The 19,393-nt window shown below is 36.0% G+C and overlaps 7 protein-coding genes across 7 annotated transcripts; 3 read left to right on the forward strand and 4 right to left on the reverse strand.

Annotated features, from left to right (window-relative positions):
- Nucleotides 1-282: 282 nt before the first annotated feature.
- On the forward strand, nt 283-3,502 carry RHIMIDRAFT_293970 (elongation factor 3; the record flags this gene model as incomplete). The annotated part of the gene is made up of 1 exon (XM_023614040.1): nt 283-3,502. Exon 1 carries the CDS (start codon nt 341-343, stop codon nt 3,500-3,502), a length of 3,162 nt encoding a protein of 1,053 aa, XP_023463731.1. The 5' UTR covers nt 283-340.
- On the reverse strand, nt 3,474-5,430 carry RHIMIDRAFT_261473 (SET domain-containing protein). Its single transcript, XM_023611542.1, has 5 exons — nt 4,786-5,430; nt 4,247-4,727; nt 4,077-4,191; nt 3,734-4,017; nt 3,474-3,681 (listed from the first exon to the last, which is right to left on the reverse strand). The coding sequence occupies exons 1-5, from the start codon at nt 5,222-5,224 to the stop codon at nt 3,528-3,530; spliced, it is 1,473 nt and encodes a 490-aa protein (XP_023463732.1). The 5' UTR covers nt 5,225-5,430; the 3' UTR covers nt 3,474-3,527.
- Nucleotides 5,431-6,021: 591 nt separating this feature from the next.
- Nucleotides 6,022-7,597, forward strand: RHIMIDRAFT_315099 (heme peroxidase). The gene is made up of 6 exons (XM_023614975.1): nt 6,022-6,318; nt 6,372-6,522; nt 6,577-6,683; nt 6,741-6,883; nt 6,935-7,063; nt 7,122-7,597. Exons 1-6 carry the CDS (start codon nt 6,123-6,125, stop codon nt 7,515-7,517), a joined length of 1,122 nt encoding a protein of 373 aa, XP_023463733.1. The 5' UTR covers nt 6,022-6,122; the 3' UTR covers nt 7,518-7,597.
- Nucleotides 7,598-11,732: 4,135 nt separating this feature from the next.
- Nucleotides 11,733-13,963, forward strand: RHIMIDRAFT_245706 (uncharacterized protein; the record flags this gene model as incomplete). Its single annotated transcript, XM_023610235.1, has 5 exons — nt 11,733-11,947; nt 12,007-12,049; nt 12,123-12,584; nt 12,993-13,177; nt 13,261-13,963. 5 exons carry the CDS (start codon nt 11,733-11,735, stop codon nt 13,961-13,963), a joined length of 1,608 nt encoding a protein of 535 aa, XP_023463734.1.
- A 396-nt stretch (nt 13,964-14,359) lies between these two features.
- On the reverse strand, nt 14,360-14,716 carry RHIMIDRAFT_240135 (uncharacterized protein; the record flags this gene model as incomplete). Its single annotated transcript, XM_023609317.1, has 2 exons — nt 14,360-14,421; nt 14,497-14,716. The coding sequence occupies 2 exons, from the start codon at nt 14,714-14,716 to the stop codon at nt 14,360-14,362; spliced, it is 282 nt and encodes a 93-aa protein (XP_023463735.1).
- A 1,794-nt stretch (nt 14,717-16,510) lies between these two features.
- On the reverse strand, nt 16,511-18,325 carry RHIMIDRAFT_293973 (uncharacterized protein; the record flags this gene model as incomplete). The annotated part of the gene is made up of 2 exons (XM_023614041.1): nt 17,675-18,325; nt 16,511-16,866 (listed from the first exon to the last, which is right to left on the reverse strand). The coding sequence occupies exons 1-2, from the start codon at nt 17,847-17,849 to the stop codon at nt 16,511-16,513; spliced, it is 531 nt and encodes a 176-aa protein (XP_023463736.1). The 5' UTR covers nt 17,850-18,325.
- Nucleotides 17,928-18,416, reverse strand: RHIMIDRAFT_240137 (uncharacterized protein; the record flags this gene model as incomplete). The annotated part of the gene is made up of 1 exon (XM_023609318.1): nt 17,928-18,416. One exon carries the CDS (start codon nt 18,414-18,416, stop codon nt 17,928-17,930), a length of 489 nt encoding a protein of 162 aa, XP_023463737.1.
- Nucleotides 18,417-19,393: the final 977 nt, after the last annotated feature.

The following is a 19,393-nucleotide window of genomic DNA, read 5'->3' on the forward strand; positions in this document are numbered from 1 at the left end:
GAATTACTGGAAAAGTTCCTAAATCATGACAGATCTACTTTTTGAAAAAAAAAAACATTGGTACTTGATCAATCCCCTTACTGCGAAAAACAAGATTTCCAAATGTGACAAGCAAGCTTCAATCATCATTTGTTATCGCCGAGTTCAAAGTCCGTTGTGAAACCGTTGGTTAAAGAACAATGAAAAAGACAAAAAGAGACATGACGGCTATTTTTTTATGCATCAAAGTATAAAAAGGACAGACCTTTTCACTTTTTGTTTATTTTTTTAACTTTTAGTTCCCTTTTTTCCTTCAAGGACTCTTTATTTTTATTCGCTCATCCACTCTCTTTTTGTTATAATGCCTGCAACTACTGCAAACAACAACAACAACATCAAGAGCGATATTCAAGCCAAGAAGACCATTGCTTGCAAGGTTCCTTCTGAAAGCGAGTCCAAGAAGGTTACTGAAATCGTCAGTAGCCTTTCAAACGCTACTGATTCCGACCGTGAAGCGATTGCAGCTGATCTTGCTGCAGCTGTCAAGTCCAACGGTATTCTTTCTCTTAAGCCTGTTCTTGCTGCTTTTGATAAGGATATTGTTTCCAAGAAGAACGTCAATGCTCGTGCTTCTGCTATCGCTGGTCTTGTGGCTCTCATCAACGAAAACTTGGAAGGTCAAACTCATCCCTTCCTCATTCGTTTTGTTTCTACCCTTTTAGAGCTTCAAGCTGATAAACAAGCATCTGTCAAGGAAGCCGCCGCAGCCGCAGCAAGAAATTTGGTCGAAAAGATCAACCCCAATGCCTGTACTCTCATGATTCCCTTCATTCTCGAGGGTCTTGCCAACTCCTGCAAGTGGCAAACCAAGATGCTTTCTCTTGAACTTTTGCAACTCCTTGCCAAGACTCATCCCAAGGAGTTCTTTGTTGGTATTCCTGATGTCGTACCTGTTGTCTCTGACTGCATGTGGGATACCAAATCCGAAGTCAAGAAGAAGGCTACTGAAACCATGTCTGTCATCTGTGGTTTGATCGAGAATAAGGATATTGAACGCTTCATTCCAGCCGTTATTGCTTGTATCAACCACCCCGAAAATGTTCCAGAAACGATTCACTTGCTTGGTGCTACCACTTTTGTTCAAGAAGTTGATTCTGCCACGCTCTCTATCATGGTTCCTCTCTTGTCCCGTGGTCTAAACGAACGTGCTACTCCTATCAAGCGTAAGTCTGCCTTGATCATTGATAACATGTCCAAGCTTGTGGATGATCCTGATGTCGCTGCTCCTTTCTTGCCCGTCCTCTTACCTGCTCTCGAAAAGGTGCAAGACGTCGTTGCTGATCCTGAGTGCCGTGGTGTCGTTCAAAAGGCTCTTGCCACCCTTCAACGTGTGGCTAATCCTGGTGTCGAAGTCTTTACCAAGGAACAAAAGAAGGTCAAGGTTGAATCTGCTATCAAGGGACTTTTGCCTGAAAATTTGGATTCCTTCTTTGATACAACCGTTTCCTTCTTGAACGATGTCGCTCTCACACTCTGTGTCTCCAAGAATTTCTTCAAAGATGTCTGGATCAAATCCCTTGCCCCCTATGCAAACTCCTTCCTCTCTAGCTCTGATGCTGAAGGCCTTGCTGTTTCTGCCTTGGACAATTGTGAGGATGCAGTTACTCCCAAGGACCCCGAAGAAGAGGACGATGAAGGTGAAGATCTCTGTAACTGTGAATTCTCTCTTGCTTATGGTGCCAAGATCTTGCTTAACCGTACCTCTCTTCGTCTCAAGCGTGGTCGTCGTTATGGTCTCTGTGGTGCTAATGGCTGTGGTAAGTCTACACTCATGCGTGCCATTGCCAACGAACAGGTCGAAGGCTTCCCTCCTCGCTCTGAACTCAAGACTGTCTACGTCGAACACGACATCGATGGCTCTGAAGCCGATACTCCTTTGGTTGATTTTATCCTTGCTTCCGAAGGTGTTGAGACCAAGGATCCTGAAGAAGTTCGCAAGATCCTCTTGGAATATGGCTTCTCTGAACAAATGGTTACCAAGATGGCTATTGGTGAACTCTCTGGTGGTTGGAAGATGAAGCTTGCTCTTGCCCGTGCTATGTTGATGAACGCTGATATCCTCTTGTTGGACGAACCTACCAATCACTTGGATGTTGTCAACGTTGCCTGGTTGGAGAACTACCTCCTTGGTTTGAAGACTGTTACCTCCATCATTGTCTCCCACGACTCTGGTTTCTTGGATCATGTCTGTTCGGACATCATTCACTACGAACCCAATTATAAGCTCAAGCGTTATAAGGGTAACTTGTCCGAATTCGTCAAGAAGGTTCCTCGTGCTGCCTCTTACTATTCCTTGGAAGCTACTCAAATCAAATTCTCTTTCCCTGAGCCTGGTTTCTTGGAAGGTATCAAGACTAAGGAACGTGCAATCTTGAAAATGAAGAATGTCGACTTCCAGTATCCTGGTTCTGACCGCAAGCAACTGATTGACATCTCTATGCAGTGTTCTCTTGCCTCCCGTGTTGCCGTCATTGGTCCCAACGGTGCTGGTAAGTCTACCTTGATCAAGTTGTTGACTGGTGAAATTGAGTCCGAGGTTGGTACTGTCTGGAGACATCCTAACTTGCGTATTGCCTATGTCGCTCAACATGCTTTCCATCACATCGAACGTCACTTGGACAAAACCCCCAACGAATACATCCAATGGCGTTACCACACTGGTGAAGACCGTGAAGAACTCGAAAAGAACGAACGTAACAACGCCGAAGAAAACCAAAAGGCTATGGAACAAGTCTTTGTGATCGAAGGTGAAAAGCGTGTTGTTGAAGCCATCGTGGGTCGTCGTAAGCTCAAGCAGTCCTACGAATACGAAGTCTCTTGGGTCGGTCGCTCCTCTGTTGACAATACCTGGATCTCTCGTTCCAAGCTTGAAGAAATGGGTTTCGGTAAGAAGATTGCTGAAGTCGATGCTGCTGAAGCTGCCAAGATGGGTCTCAATCGTCCCTTGACTGCCAAGGAAATCGAAAAGCACTTGGCTGAAGTTGGCCTTGAACCCGAATTCGCTACTCACTCTCGTATCCGTGGTCTCTCTGGTGGTCAAAAGGTCAAGTTGGTCATTGGTGCTGCTATGTGGAACAGACCTCACATGCTTGTTCTTGACGAACCTACCAATTATTTGGATCGTGAATCTCTCGGTGCTTTGGCTACTGCTATCAAGGAATATGGTGGTGGTGTTGTCATCGTTACTCACAACCGTGAATTCTCTGAAGCTTTGTGTACTGAAGTCTGGAAGGTTGACAACGGTCGCTTGACTCCTTCTGGTCACAACTGGGTCTCTGGTAACGGTACTACTGTCATCAAGGAACAAGAAGCAGAAGACATGGTCGACGCTCAAGGCAACACCATCAAGGCCGTCGAAAAGAAGAAGAAGCTGACCTCCAAGGAACTCCGTAAGAAGAAGAAGGAGCGTATGGAACGTCGTAAGCGTGGTGAAGAAGTTTTCTCTGATGAAGATGACCTTTAAACATTTTTGTATATTTAACATATTTTTATTTTTTCATTCCCATTGTAATAAAAGAAAATTCTGCTATATTCTGTAATTCCTCACATTCTTCTTTTCTTGACTCGTCTTTATCTAAACCTAAAGCTTCATATACTGCTATAGTATCTACAGCTAATTTATAAGCTTCATTCAGTTGCTGGCTAAGTTTTTTTTTAATCAGTCAAAGTTGTGTCTAACAAAGTTTACACATGCCTGTTCCAGTAAATGGTTGCCAGCTTTAACATTTCTGCAGCCGATTCAACACTGATCTTTCCAAAAATCTTTTGTACATTTGTAAGTGATGCCTTGATACATTTAGAAGCCTCAGACAGGCGACCCATAGTCACATACATTCGGCCCATATTATCCCACAATTTGCTCATCTGTATCGAGTCTTTATCAAAGTATTTCAAGGTAATTCTCATTGCCTGCTTGAATTTCTCAATATCCATCTCGACAAGCCCTTCTTTGACTAGTTTTATTGCTTTCTCTTCATCCTGTTATATATACACATCATAAACGACCTTTTACTGATTTACATAAATAGTGACCTTACAAGTGAAATCTCATGCCAATTAGGTATAAAATTACATGAGGGACATTTATCCTGTCTATAGTAAAGCTTTTGACCTCTACATTGAATACATTGGTACATGTTTGTTGCATCATCACTGTATTATGAAGAGAGATCAGATTATCAGTAATACCACATTAAATTATATTTACCATTTTTGACAAGCATTACAATTACACTCGAAAAAGTAATCATTATAGAGTTTTTTTCTTCGCAATTCTGTAACCATTTTTGTCGCTAAAGGACCATAACTAATATTCAATTCCTCTCCTTTTTCAGCTTGACGAACAAGATTGACCTTTAGATGAGTCGCGCATCCGTTTGTGCCAAACAAGACCAAAGCATTAGGATCACAGGAATGATTGAATTTACTAGCATAAAGGTAAATGGCTCTTCCAACTGCTATGTGATAGCTTCCTTCTACTACACTACCATATGCTTGTTCTGTCTTAGTCTGTGTGACAGCAAAGGTGTTACATCTTATCTGTCCCATGATTGTCACCATGGATTCTACAACGTTGTCTGTCAAATTGAATATTTTTGACAATAGTCCATTTTTAATTCTGCTTCGGTACTCTTCTACTTGCTTTGATGTATGAAATTCTATATTGGAAACTAGTCCTGGCAGAGTGCCTATTTCATTGTTGTCAGCTTATCTAGTATTAAAAAAAAAAAGCTCACTTCTGAGTACCTTTGCCTCTAGATCTACTAGCGATATATCCTTGAAAAGCAAACAAGACATCTCTGTGTGTGTTCTTTAACTCTGGAAAAGCGCAAAGCCATTTGTGTTCTGCCCACCAATGTTGGCGTTGACAGGTCAAACTACAGTAATTATGGCTCCATTTGCAGAGCTTGTTCGGACATTTCATCATGTTTGACTTTAGCAATGTGAAGCAATAGGTGCAATGTGTAGGCTTATAGGACTCTTCTAGTTGCCTTATAAATGGTTCTTCTTCCAATAGCGTAACACCTTGTTTTAGTTTCTCATTGGCTACAACATGATCTCCAACGATCTTTTCTCGGACGTTGATCACCTTAGCACCTAGTAATTCTGCTCTCTTATCTGTCATGCTCCATCCACATAAACTTATATGAGCTGGTGTAAGCTTATGAAGGGCTTCTAGTGTCATCCTGTTTTGATATAGTCGATTTATCTATATGCCTTTTTATATTTTTTGAAAAGGAAGAAGCATTGATCACTTTTTACTATAAAAAGAAATACACACCCACACGCAGAATTTATGAACTAAACGTAATACATAATTGACATTTGTTTAAAGTGTTGAATGAGCATCATGTAATTTTTTTAGGATGTTGATCAGTTGACTATCTGAAGGCATAGTTATCCTTTATTCGATCACTAGTGCTTGTAGGTTTGGTTTGATATATATATTTCACTTACAGATAGCAGCTCTGTAGCTTTTCCTCATCGTTCTTTTCGTATGAACTTTAAAAAACCTAGAATATCATCATCAACTTGGCTCACTATGACAAAGATACAATAATCATTGTATATTAGTATATGAGAGTGATGACAATGTAGAGCTTACATTGAAAATGACAATTTAACACTTATGATAATCAGTATAATGCACTCTTATGTATCCTATCGAAGCTATTGTGATTGATATGAGAATATGCTTTTATATATTGTATATATATTTTATAGCTCTTTTCATTCATAGTTAAATATGTTTAATGTTGTATAAACAAACTTGTAATGAATACATTATAATAACCATACAATTCAGATCTTGTATAAGAAGTACATTAACTACTACTTAACTTATCTTTGCTTATCACCATTTCAAATGAATTATAAATCCTGTCTGACAAATCAAAGTAGTCCATTTACTATTACAGCCAATCAGAGCAGTAACGAGCTCTTACTGAATAAGTTAGTAAGCATAATCTCATTGGATGATAAATTACAAAGTTTTTTTTTTAAAATTCAGGCACAAAAGCGGGTATTTATAAAGAGCCATTTCACACATTGATTTGAACTTTTCTCTCAGCCTTTTTCTTACAATGAATTCCATCTCCTCCTCTCTCTTGAAAAACATCTCATCACGCACAGCCTCACGCCCTATAGCTGCATCTACCTCTGTCTTGACTGCAAATGTAAGCCGCGTTGGAGCTGTACGTGCATCGTTAATGCACCAACGAGGATACACATCATCTGCAACACCAAAAAAGAGCAGCTCCGGTAGACTCGCGTTTTTAAGTAAGTATCCTCTTATCGCATGTAAATAATGTGTTACTGACAACCTCCCAAAGCTTTAGCTACACTTGGTGGTATTGGTGGTTATTACTATACATCAGCCCAAGCAATCAAAACAAAGACTATCCCAGTAACAACTACAAAGAAAGATATTGATTACGAAAAGATTTACAAAGAGATTGCTGAAATGCTGGACGAGAACCCAGAGTGAGTACAAAAATCTATGGGAAAAAAAAAAAAAAAGTGCTTATTCAGTAATAGTTACGACGATGGTTCATATGGTCCTGTTCTTGTCCGCCTTGCTTGGCACGCTTCTGGTACTTATGATAAAGAAACCAAGACTGGTGGAAGTAACGGTGCTACAATGAGTGAGTTATTATTATAAAATAATATTTTTTTTAAAATTATTAATATTTCATGAAAAGGATTTGAGCCTGAATCTGCTCATGCTGCTAACAATGGCTTAGCTATCGCCAGAGATTTACTAGAAAAGATTCACCAAAAACACCCAGAGATCAGCTATGGTGATCTTTGGACATTAGCAGGTGTATGCGCTATTCAAGAATTGGTAAGGAAACAATATAAAAAAGAAGGTATGTGTATACTGATTACTTAAAAGGGTGGTCCTACTATTCCTTGGAGACCTGGTCGTCAAGATGCTTTCGAAGCAAAAAGCTGCACACCTGATGGTCGTCTCCCTGACGCTACAAAGAAAGAAGACCATATCCGTGATATCTTTTACAGAATGGTAAATGAAGTTACACAATCCATGACCTTTACCCGGTTTCTAACCTTGATGTATTCAGGGTTTTAATGATCAAGAAATTGTTGCTTTAACTGGTGCACATGCTTTAGGTCGTTGCCATCCTGAGCGCAGTGGATTTGATGGACCATGGCAAGAAGCCCCAACCATTTTCTCCAATGAATACTTTAAGGCTATTTCTGGTCGCAAATGGATCAAAAAGACTTTACCTCATGGTGGATGGCAATGGGTCGATGAAAACAATACAGATGTGATGATGTTACCTGCTGAAATATCCATGTATAATGACAAGGAATTCAAAAAGTATTTCGATTTGTATGCTAAGGATGAACAAAAGTTCTTTGAAGATTTCACTGCTGCATTTGTCAAGCTTCTTGAATTAGGTGTCCCATTCAAGGGTGATGAAAAAGTCTATCGCTTCAAAGCTACAACTGAATAAGGCATTTAATGTAATTTAATTAATAAAATAAATATGCATTAAAAAGTCAAATTTCGTAAAACTGTATCATAAGAGGCAACGCAGTGCAACTGCATGACGGTTGTTTAGTTCATTTTATAAACAGTCTGCCTAATACATACATACCAGCTATACAACAGAGGATGGAGTCTATGGGCAAAATGGTGCCAACAACGGCACCCTCCCGTTAACCCTCGAGAATACGAACCCAAGAGTGTATTACAGTTTCTAGTCGCTCAACAACATTATTCATGCCATTACTTGAACATGATGGGATCATTTATTGTATCTGTTTTCAAGGCCATACACAAGGATAAAGAACCATTAGCAAATCAGCAACTTATTCAAGAAAAATCCACTTGAGGCCTTGATATATTGTTATAATACCTAGTTTGCCATTTTCAAGATAATAACTCACTGTCTCTCACTCAGCTACAAGACAAGATGATCCTGCTACTCTGTATTGCGGTAATGCTCCGTCTACATTCTGATACAGGCGCCTTACAACGTAGCGACGTAGAATTTACTTTCGAAAACAACAGTAGCTTCAGAAATCAAACCATGCTCGACATGACACTGTACGTTAAACAACTAAAGGAAGCTCAAACCAAGGCAGCAAGGCTTGGACAGTTAGATCTTGAATCTACATTTCATACAATATGAATTTTTGTTCTCACCATTAGGCGCATTTATTTTCGATCACAGGCGAATTTATTTTCCGGGAAGACAGTATAAGCATCTATAATAGCTTGTCATAATGACTTTCTAGGGACATATCATATCTGATAACATTTGATCTGATGTTAGCTAGTATTATGACTGAACATAATTTTCTTTGCAGGAAAAGTTTGTAAATCTTCATGCGGTTTATATTTATTTGGTTTTCGAAAGCTTTTATGCATTGAAGGATTGAAAAAGTAGTTCATGTTTAATAAAAAATTTAAACACTGCAGTTGGTTATTAAGCCAGACTTGAGTTTCACAAGGAAGCTGTGGCCTTTTCGAGCCTAGATGTAGATATTTTTTTGAGTTTTGGCAATGACCGCTAGTCCACTCAGGAACAGAAGCGAATATAGAACTAGCGAAAGATCCATTCGAGGAGAATTCTGTATGATCCTACTAGTGTCAAATGAAGTAGAGTAAAAGAAAAAAAAAGTTACCTTGCGACAAGAGAGAAAAGTCCAATCAGCAACTACACTACTCACACAGTCTTAAGGAAAACTGGAGGAGTTCCAACCATGCTTTCACTAAGGACGCAGAGGGGGTAGTCACAGGTGCATTAGCGTGACAACAATGCTACTCTTATTTGCGAAACAAGGAGCACCACAGCCTTCGATAAATAAGAGATTCCTACGTTGCTGATCAGAGGCTAATGTGCCAAGTTTTGTAAGGCAAGAGTTACTGAGAACTATTCTTTAAACTGAATACAATAAGGTCAAAAGAAGAACTATGTCTTATTATACATATTGCCTTAATGAGTCCGACGAAATGTCAGCGGTAGTTTCTTCAAGAATGTAGGTAGTTTGTCGTAAGTGTGTCCATTCGTAGTTTCAGTTGCTTACAAGGAAGAAAAGTGAATCAACTAAATCTCCAGCAAGCGAAGATATAATGATTTAAACTAATGACCATTCCTTTGCTTTAGCCCCGAAAATGACAAAAGCAGAAATTAAGTCACAGTAGCCCTCACAAATCAAGGGCTTTGTCACAGCAAAAAAAAGTTAAGTTCTGTAATAAGAAAAGTCAATAATGCGACGTAAGTCAATCTCTTAGTATGATTGGCTAAACGGGTTACAAAAACATTAATAGAATTAGAAAGTATTTAAATTTCAAATCTTGCTATTCATAGCTCTTTCATACATGGATATAATGAGTAAAATAGACATGGTTTCAATATAGCTTTAGGTTTTTATTACTGCGTAATATTATAATGATAGAATAGATATCTTTAACATTATTATCCATATGTTACAGTCATAAAAGAGAGTAATGAATGAATAAAAAATGCAGGTATAACGATAAATGAAGAGCAATATAAGTTCCAGTGACTTGCTTTGTCATGGCACTAAGAGTAAAAACAGTAGTCTAGAATAATAAAGAACGGTTAGCTACTGATTAGTTTACTGACATGTGTACATACTTTAGCAGACTTCTGTCACTTACATTCTATAATATGCAACCGTAAACAACACATCCTAGTTTGAGCGACGTAGTAATATGACTATAATAGTATTAATATTGCTATTTAAGAGTTTGATTAACGAGAAAAAGGATACATCAATATACTTTACATGCTTCAAATAAATGATTAACCAAATGTCTTTACGATATAATTAATTAGATATTAGAATGATCGTAGGCAAACATGTAAGTATACCCATCAATGAGTTAACAAGACAGCAATCCTTTTTTAAGTAATAGAACGAGTGTCTTCTTAGAAAGAGAACAGCTTGATTATTTTTTGAATAAAAAGGCTTTCACCTGTAAACTATGCTAGGCCAAAAACACGAGTTAAATAAACTAAAAAGAGATGAAATGAAGCAGCTAATATATAATAAATGTAAATCAATGCCATTATTATTAACGAAAGAAGAAGAGCAAAAACCTTGAGTTCATGTAACTGTGCTTGTAAATGAGGACGTCGAAAAATCAGAAAACTGCAACAACAACAATAGTTTATTTATTTATATATCCCCTACACTCCTTTAACTGTGTAAATACCGTTATCCGCTCTTAATCAGCTTTATACCTTAACGTCACTTCTCTTATTCTAATTAATTAAATCATTTAGTTTCTTATTTTCAGTTCTTTCGTCCTTTCCTACTTTCCACTAAGCATACAACCATCATTACAGCAAATTCAAATAGATACAAAACTCATGATCAAAAGGTTTTTGATTTTATATTGAAATGAATTATAGTAAGCCTCTAAGAGGTAATAAAACAATGATTTTTGCATAAAGATCATTTTTGTTATTCAATACATTATACCTTCCGCGTAGGTTTGGAAATCCACTAGTTCAAAAATCAACTTCCTTATAGGATGTTAAGCTTAACTTCTTAACTTTTCCTGATTAAAAATCAGTCTTTTTTTGCTATGTAACAACTGGCCAAATCAAAGCCCTGACTTGAATCCAATCGAGTATCTGTGGTGGGCCCTCGAGCAGCGTGTTTATAAGAGAAGACGCCAGATACACAATGTAGGGCAGCTCGAAGGTGTCCTTCATGATAAGTGAAAAATGCTGTCACTTAACTGACAGAGAAGCTTGTTGCAATTATGCACTCCAGACGTCAGACAGCTATTGATGCCAAAGGAGGACATACAAGCTATTAAATAATATTTTCATCAAATAAATTTTAAATGTCTATCATCTTATTACAAAGGTTCTGAAGCTTCCTTTTTCATTTGTGTTTGCAGTACATGAAGTAAATTTTTCAGAGAAATTTAAACTGTTTTTTTGCGCGATCGTTTATTGATGACTGGCATTGAGATAAACGACTGTAGTCAGTATGAATAGAGCAAATTCATGCAACATAAGAATGGCCAATAAGATCAGCGTCAGGAACGAATTAAAAGTCCTCTTTATGAACCCAGGAACCGTTAGTCAATCACATCCTCAGTAATTATAATCCACGCTTAGAATAGTGGCTACCAGCCATTTGATAGCAATTATAAATAGTAGATCCTTTATTTAATTGTATGATCCTTCTGTCTTTATCTCAGAATAAAGATCAGTCTCAAAGAGCACTTGTTTTGCCTTTGCCTTGTGCCTCTAAACCATTACATAACAAGGAGTGTATCATTCTTAATATTTTCACCTTTATTTTTCCAAGTAAAAGAAACATAAAAAGTTCCATTGTACTTTCTGTCTATCACAACTACTGCTACAACAATAAATGCCATAAGGACTCCTTATTTTACATTATCAAAAAGACAGGCCAATACTTTTAGGACTCTTTTATTCGATAATATAAGGCTGTCGTTCAAAGGGTATTTATAGTCAATGATTTGAAAGTCTATTGCATAACTTGCATCTACATGCTTCATGAATTTACTTGTGGCTGATTAGATCCTGACTGCTCTGTTTTCTACATTCTTAACAACGCCATGTTGTCTAAGGGACTGTCATCGGGGATCTAACTATTGGATTTATTCTTTGGGCGTGCTAATTCTACTGTTTATTACCACAATATCAAACAAAATGAAAAATCCACAGTACAACTTTATCAAAAAAGAGCATCTCTGCAAAGCCGTCAGACCTTCTTTTACCAAATTTTCCACCACGAAAGAGCAGGAAATCATCAAAAGATCTGTGCATGTTCCTTTTAACCACAGTCTTGATCTACAGAATACAAGGATACGTTTCTACAGCAATACTGCTGTGGTTGAAAGACCCAAAACTCCAACTGTACCCAAGTAACTATTTGCTTATGAATAACTTACTTATTCTAAAGTTAATAACCAAATCAAAATAGAGCAACAAAAACATCGGATACTTTCAAAAGAATGTTTATACAAGTAAAAGCACTGATAAAGAAACACAACAAATATTATATTGAGTTGCTTTTCTAACTAGCATTGGTGCTCTTAGAAAGAAGCCAGTGCCCAGGTGTCAGCTGCATCAAGTACAGCTATAGGCAATCAAGCCCAAAGATCAGCCACATTACTAAATGATGTCAACGAGTCGGAAGAGGAAGAAGTGGATATTGAAGGCGACGATGATAAATGGGATGCAGAAGAAGATGAAGAAGAAGAACTGAACGGTGGAAATGATAACAATGAAGACGAGGAAGAAGTGGAACTTGAGAACGAAGAAGAAAATAGCGGAGGTTATACAAGCAAAATTAGAAATATGGCCATAGCAAAACTTTTAGACTTAAAGCATACAGTTGAAGTCATAAATATTTCTATTAAAGATAGCAACTGCAACAACCGTAAGAGCCGTATCAAAAGTCTTCTCTATAGAAAGGTTCATTCAATACTGCTCCAAGAGAACATAGACCCTATATCTATTGAACTAGCCAAGCTCTCGCTTTCTCAAATTCTCAACTATGTTTGACGTGTTTGATGAGATAATCATTATAATAACTCGAGTATAATCTTACAGTAGAGCATACATTCTACTTTACATTCCTCTATCGCATCTGATAAGAATAACTTATAATAACAACTATAGTAGCTACTAGTATAACAATATTAATATAAGCATAAATAATGTCAGTGACGGCAATAATATAAATAGTAGTCGTAGATTCTCTACCCAAGTAAACTCTCACACAAACTTAATTTAATAATATTCAGCTCTTCTTAAAAGAGTCTAATTCGCAAGTCATCGACTTAATAGCCTTTTTTCAATAACACTAAAGCTGAATACAACAATGTTAATCCATATCTAAGTAACATATATCAAGATATCCTTCCTACTGAAGAAATTCAAGTAATAAACCAAACAAGGAAACAGAAGAAGGATGATCTCTTCTTTGATGACGGCACAAATTCGCTTATTGATGAAGCACTTGATAGACTGATGCCTTACTCAATCAGTAACAATAAAGACAGTCTTCTTTCTCTTATAGACGAATTGAAATACAAAGAGCCTAGCAAAAATTCAACAAAGTACCAAATTTTGAACGCTGTCGAGACAATGTAAGTTTTGTTGTTGTGGTAAATCACATTCATGAAGATATACTTATCTTTACCTTTTTTTTTTCTTTTATCTAGCGTGAAAGACTTTCGCTTTGGAAGAGTGCTTCTCCTAAATCTGAGTATACATACTTGAGAAAGTTTGAGAGTTTACTTGAGATAATTTTGGATGACGCCGAGCTCATCATGTCTGATGGCGAAAGTATTTGTGCATCTACAAGAGACTGTTTACGAAGTAGCTTGAAGGAAGTTGATGAAGAAATGACAAAGTTTGGCAGAAGAATAGACCTACTCATCAAGTGTAGCCGCCTAGATACTAGTGCTGAATTATGTAGCATCGAGTTCAAAAAGGACGATGCAAACAACACGGACATCATTCACCAACAAAGTAAGAATGCAAGGGTAAACGTTTGTATTCTGAACAGCTTAAACTGTTTCACGAATGCTTTTGATAACCAAGTTCTTTCTGTGGACTTCGTTGGCACTAACGGTTACATGACCCAAATGTTCTGGTGCAAAGAAGTCATCGTAACCCAGAAAGTATGCTCCCTCAGTATACCAACGGATGTTTACGACCTGGGCAGCTTACGAAATACGCTCAAGTATTTGTATTTATGGAAGAAACATCTGCTGGTATTGTCTGCTAAAGTCATCCAGTCTTTACATTGTAACAAAAGAAAGTATTCTTTGATTGAGACATGTGAAGAAGATAGCAGCCCAAGACAATGTACCCCCGACATGCAGCTCGCTGATGTCTTTATGACTCCTCATAGAAGGACAAAAAAATAATAAAAAATTACCTAATATGCTCAAAATGATGTATGTGACACATTTTCTTATATTTGCATTCCTGCTTTGTCCGTTTCTCATCAATATAGGTGCTTGAAATGACCACCAGATCTTGTATTTAAGATCAAATATAAGAAGTATAAAGGTAAAGGTAAGAAAAAGAAAAGAGATCAAGAATTTTTATTACAAAGGGCTGCCTGTTTATTGTGAAAGACAAAGTAAAATAAAAAGGTAAGGTGAATTGCTTGAGCTTCTTTTTTTTTTTTGAGAGAGAGTCTTGGACTTTTATACTTTTTTTTTTAGTTTGTTGGCTTTTTCTTTTCTTGATTTCAACGGTTGTTGACAAGTTAACCTTAGTTGATAAATTAACCAAAGATAATTTATCAACTAAAGTTGTCAGGGTTGGGTGGTACTGTAATCTTCATCCACTGCATCTTCCAACAAGTCTTCAGCTTCGACTACATTGGTGTCGACAACAATTTCCTAAGCTACAGGAGTTGAAAGAGTGCCGACATACTTTATAGCGCCTTCACTAAGCTTGAGGATGTGGCCATTTGCTTCATCCAACAGTATATTGTACATCACCTTACCATTTTCCTCAGATCGTGCAATCGTCTTTCCTTGGAAGCTCAACTTAGGCTCATTCCAGTCGTGCTCACGGAGTAATATAGTTTTCACTGTATTATCAGTGATAAAACGCTTGCTAACTGATACTTTTACGTTGACAACAAGTTTTTTGTTGACAGGAGGCATGTTTGAACTTTAATTTTACTGATGTTGTTTGAGAGATTTAGACCTGTTTAATAATATAAAAAATAATTTAAAAGCTCAACGAAATATAAATACAGGTCTTAAACTTTGCAGTAACCACACGCGTCGTGTAAACTGAGGGGGCCTGTCCAATAAAAAAAATGTAGTTTATATCGGCCCATTTGGGCCGACCAAATCTTTACTTGTTAATCATAAAATTATATTTTTTTCATATTCATACACTTTGTAAATAATCTTCATGAGTGACGGGTCCAACCTTGACAATCCTCAGGTGTAACTTTTTGGCCTGCCTTTTCAATTCCATCAGTAATCATTTTGTTCTTGAGAAGAGGCGTTTTACGTACTTTTCCCTTAATCTTTGACCAATACTCTTTAATGGAATTTAAAAAAAGCGAGTATGGTGGTAGAAACAAAACAGTATACCTATTGTCACGAATTGCTGTCACGACTTCTTTGGTTTTGTATATCGTGGCATTGTTTATTGTCGTATTTGAAGAAGATTACACATTTACAAATATCTAAGTGTGAAGAGATTAGAGTTCCAACCCTTCATCACATGTTTCCAAATAGTTAAAAGACAAACAATAAAATAAAAAAGTTATTTTGCTTTCTGTTGTACGAATTAGCACTCCTATATGGTAAATTTCTTTAAAGTGCTGTGAGAAGTTAGCTGTTAGAAACGTCATTGGACAAATATAATCTCTGATTATATTTGTCATAAAATAATGAAACGCGGTATAGTGCTTAATGATGCCCTAATCCTACATGAGAATAGCTAATTCATACAAGATTCTGAACAGTTAGGTATCATATAAAGTGTTGTCATGAATCGTTGTTTATGATTGCTATATACGTAGTATTGGGTATGTAGTAGGATCAGTGCACGTACATGTAGGGTACAAGGGTTCACAAACAAGTAATAGTATGCGTATATTCGATATTTCCTTACTTGAATAAAAAGACTTTAGGTATAAAGACTAGAGTCTTCTTTATCAAATTAGACTGTTCTTTTTAATTTCAACACACAACACACGAATAGAGTGTCCTTGTAAAGAAAATAAGTGAAGCTAGTCTAGATATTCCTATTGATATTCTTCAAAATATAATTAGACACTTTATTGGGAACAATAGTAGATTCTTTTAACAGACAATGCCAAGTGATAGTTACAGCGTACATGGCACACCGTACATATAATCGTACAGCGCCGTGTACCATAACCATTGTCTATCCGAAATGTACATCATTATAGTCTACACAACTACAAACTGATACACGTGTAATATACTATAGTTCAAGTCTTTAGTAGGTTCCATGAAGTTTCGGATGCACATATACAGTAACAAAGATTATTATGGTAACCCGTACTGAGTGGTTTTAACATAAATAGCCAAGCTTTTATTAGTAATAAAGAAGAACGAGTTTTGACAATCTGGTTAGTTTACTATTTTTTTAATTTTTGATTATCTGTTGCCTCACCTGCTCAGATAAACCAGTCATATACGGCGCCATTTACAGTGCCACGTACGGTGAAATTTATTTTTGACTGATGAATCTTCCCTCAGGTTTTATTAAGAAGCTTACAAGGAGATTCATTTCTCTTAATTTTAAGCACATATTGATTCAAAGTCAAAGTATCACAATAATAATATGATACAAATAAGAAAGGAGCGTTTTATTTAGCATGGTATATAGTAGATTATACTACAGCATTACAGACGTCTGTTGTGATATGTGTTCTTTAGCGATAGTGCTGAAGCATACTTTTGAAGCAAGCCTTATTTCTGTCCTTCTTCATAACAAGTAGCCCATCTAAACATACTTTCATATTTTTCTCTTTGCTGAACAGCAAAGAACAAATCAGTACTTGTCTTTTCTTGTTCAATAGGTGTCACAACAATATCTTCTGCATTTGTCTTCAACTTCTTGTCTGTGTACTTGGCACCATCTTCTGCATATTTCTTCAGTCTCTTTAATGTTACTGGTTTGCTTTCTTTTTCATATTCTTCTATGCAAGCTACAATCTTACTAAACTGCTTGTTTGTGTTCTTTGTCATTTCTAGATACTGGTCTTCTTGGCTTAGTTGTACATCATTGTATTTCTTAAACGACTTGGCAGCAATAGAGTAGATTTCTCGAAGTGTTTTGTGTTGTATTCGGCTTTAGTGTTATTGAAAAAAGGCTATTAAGTCGATGACTTGCGAATTAGACTCTTTTAAGAAGAGCTGAATATTATTAAATTAAGTTTGTGTGAGAGTTTACTTGGGTAGAGAATCTACGACTACTATTTATATTATTGCCGTCACTGACATTATTTATGCTTATATTAATATTGTTATACTAGTAGCTACTATAGTTGTTATTATAAGTTATTCTTATCAGATGCGATAGAGGAATGTAAAGTAGAATGTATGCTCTACTGTAAGATTATACTCGAGTTATTATAATGATTATCTCATCAAACACGTCAAAAGGTAATAAAAATAGAAGTTTGTGTGTTCGTAGTCTTTGCAAGACCTGAGGTTTGTAGCAAAGTGTTCAAAAGGTAAAATTATAATAAAGTTTCGATGTGTGACCACCAGATTGTGTAAAGTTGATCATACTGAGTTGTACAAAGTAAAAAGAATAATAATAATAATAAAAAAAAAGGGTTCCTGAATCCACTTGATTGGATTATTCAGAAGTTAATAAAAGATAAAAATAAAGAGGAAAAGGTTGTGATTCAAATCGTAGATGATTTATTGAATGAATTGAGCTTTTAGCAAAAGCATTGCTCTTTTTATATTGTTAAAAATAAGGTTGGTCGATATAAAGTTCATTTCATTTAAAGTTCATTTGGTTTAAGGTCCAAACGTTAAATGGAGAAGCTTTAATCTCGCAGTCCAAAAAGAATCAGTTATGGCTATTAGTGCTACAATATTGTAAATGTGGGTTCATTGTACCATTGGGCTGGTTTGTATAACCATTAGATACCGGTAACATTTGTACAAATCGCTCATCTGCATCAATTAATTCAACATGATGATTGTTGTATGTATGCTCTCTGTTGTAACCATTGTCATCTTGATAAATCAATGCTTGATTAATGTTCTTTGGAATGAAAGGATTATCTACCATAGCAATCTTTCTTGGCCTGTTTGCGTTCCACCATCCTTCAGCATGGTTAATCCAGTCATCAAAGTTCCTAGAACTACTTTAGATACAGAATTGTTTTATTTCTCTAAGCAATCCAGCTCTGAAGCGACTTTCTATGACTGCATTGCTTGTAATATTAGCCAAATCTGCTGCTTCTCTTAATCTTGCTAAAAATATACGCGGATGTTCTTGTTCTCCTTGATACATTTCGTTAAATTCTAGCTCGTAACTCTGAATTAATTCAGGAGTAATATAATGCTTCTTTAATTCTTCCATTGCTTCATCATATGTTATATCAGGTTTCTTTTTGATAAGTTCATTTTCAAAGTAGACTTTTGCTGCGCGTCGTAATTGTGACTTGAGAATTGTTAACTTTCTTGCATCATTATTTAAGTTTGCAAATGCAAAGTAAGATTCCAATAATTCCTGAAAGTGTCTGAAGTCTTCACCTTCATATCCATGAAATTCGATTAATTTCGGACGATAGCTCTGAGTAATGCTTGAGCTGTAATTTGCCAACACGATATGTTCGGTAGGTAAGTAAGCCATTATGATCTGCTTTCTTATTTATATATTTTTAATTGTTTTTGAATATAGTTTTCTTGTTGTTAATTAAAGTATTCTTTTGTGATGTTGAGTATAGATTTTCTTGTAAGTTTAAATGTTTTAGCCCTCGTAGTGACCACCAAATGTAAATGTGGGTTCTGTTATGGCTTAAGGTTATGTTGTCTGATAAGTTTGTACTTGATAGTAAAGTAGCCTTGTAATAAAGTATTTGATGATATTTGGTTCAATATCTTGTATAGATCAAATAAAGATAGCAATAAGGTTTGCTTGATAAAATAGGGTTACAATGAAGTATAGTGTGACTTCAAGGGACTTTTATGAATCAATAAAGAGTTATATAAGAGGTACAATAAGAATTTACTGTAAGAATAAAAGTAAAAGTAAATGTGATGCTAAAAGTGTAGGTTTGTTGCTGTAGAGGATAATGTTATTTATACTATTGTTATTCTTTTAATTGAGTTGTAAGGGTTGTTGTTAATATAGAAAGTTTTCTTGAGATTTTATAGGTTTAGGTGTTTGAAGTGACCACCAGATCTTTTAAAGTTGATCAAACTGTGAAGTATAAAGTAAAATAAAAGATAAAAAGAAGAGATCAGGAAATTTTATAACCAAAAAGGTTGCCTGTTTATTGTATATGATAAAATAAAAAGATAAGGTGAACTGCTTGTTTTCTTTTTTTTTCTTGAGAGAATCTTGGGTTTATATTGTAGAATTTCTTATTATTTTAATATACATATAAATAATGTTGATGTATTGTAAGGTTCGTGTGCTTGGTTAAACTGATATTTATAAATTTGGCGTTAAGGGTTCGCTTTGTAGTGACCACCAGATCTTTAATAGATCAAATAAGTAACTGAGTAATAAAAGACAAATAAGGTAAATAAAAGTAGGAGTTTGAAAATACTCTGACAGGTAATATAATTGTTATACCAAAATCAGAATTAAAGAAAAGAGAAAAA

Source organism: Rhizopus microsporus (assembly GCF_002708625.1).
Source record: "Rhizopus microsporus ATCC 52813 unplaced genomic scaffold scaffold_15, whole genome shotgun sequence".
Lineage (NCBI taxonomy): Eukaryota > Fungi > Mucoromycota > Mucoromycetes > Mucorales > Rhizopodaceae > Rhizopus > Rhizopus microsporus.

Coding starts and splice junctions, on each gene's coding strand:
- RHIMIDRAFT_261473 (XM_023611542.1), bottom strand. CDS start 5,224: ATGACACTAGAAGCCCTTCATAAGCTTACACCAGCTCATATAAGTTTA. Junction 4,192..4,246: donor TGTAATGCTTGTCAAAAATG/GTAAATATAATT, acceptor TTCATAATACAG/TGATGATGCAACAAACATGT. Junction 3,682..3,733: donor GCAACCATTTACTGGAACAG/GCATGTGTAAAC, acceptor AAAAAAACTTAG/CCAGCAACTGAATGAAGCTT.
- RHIMIDRAFT_315099 (XM_023614975.1), top strand. CDS start 6,123: ATGAATTCCATCTCCTCCTCTCTCTTGAAAAACATCTCATCACGCACA. Junction 6,319..6,371: donor CGGTAGACTCGCGTTTTTAA/GTAAGTATCCTC, acceptor AACCTCCCAAAG/CTTTAGCTACACTTGGTGGT. Junction 6,684..6,740: donor AAGTAACGGTGCTACAATGA/GTGAGTTATTAT, acceptor TTTCATGAAAAG/GATTTGAGCCTGAATCTGCT.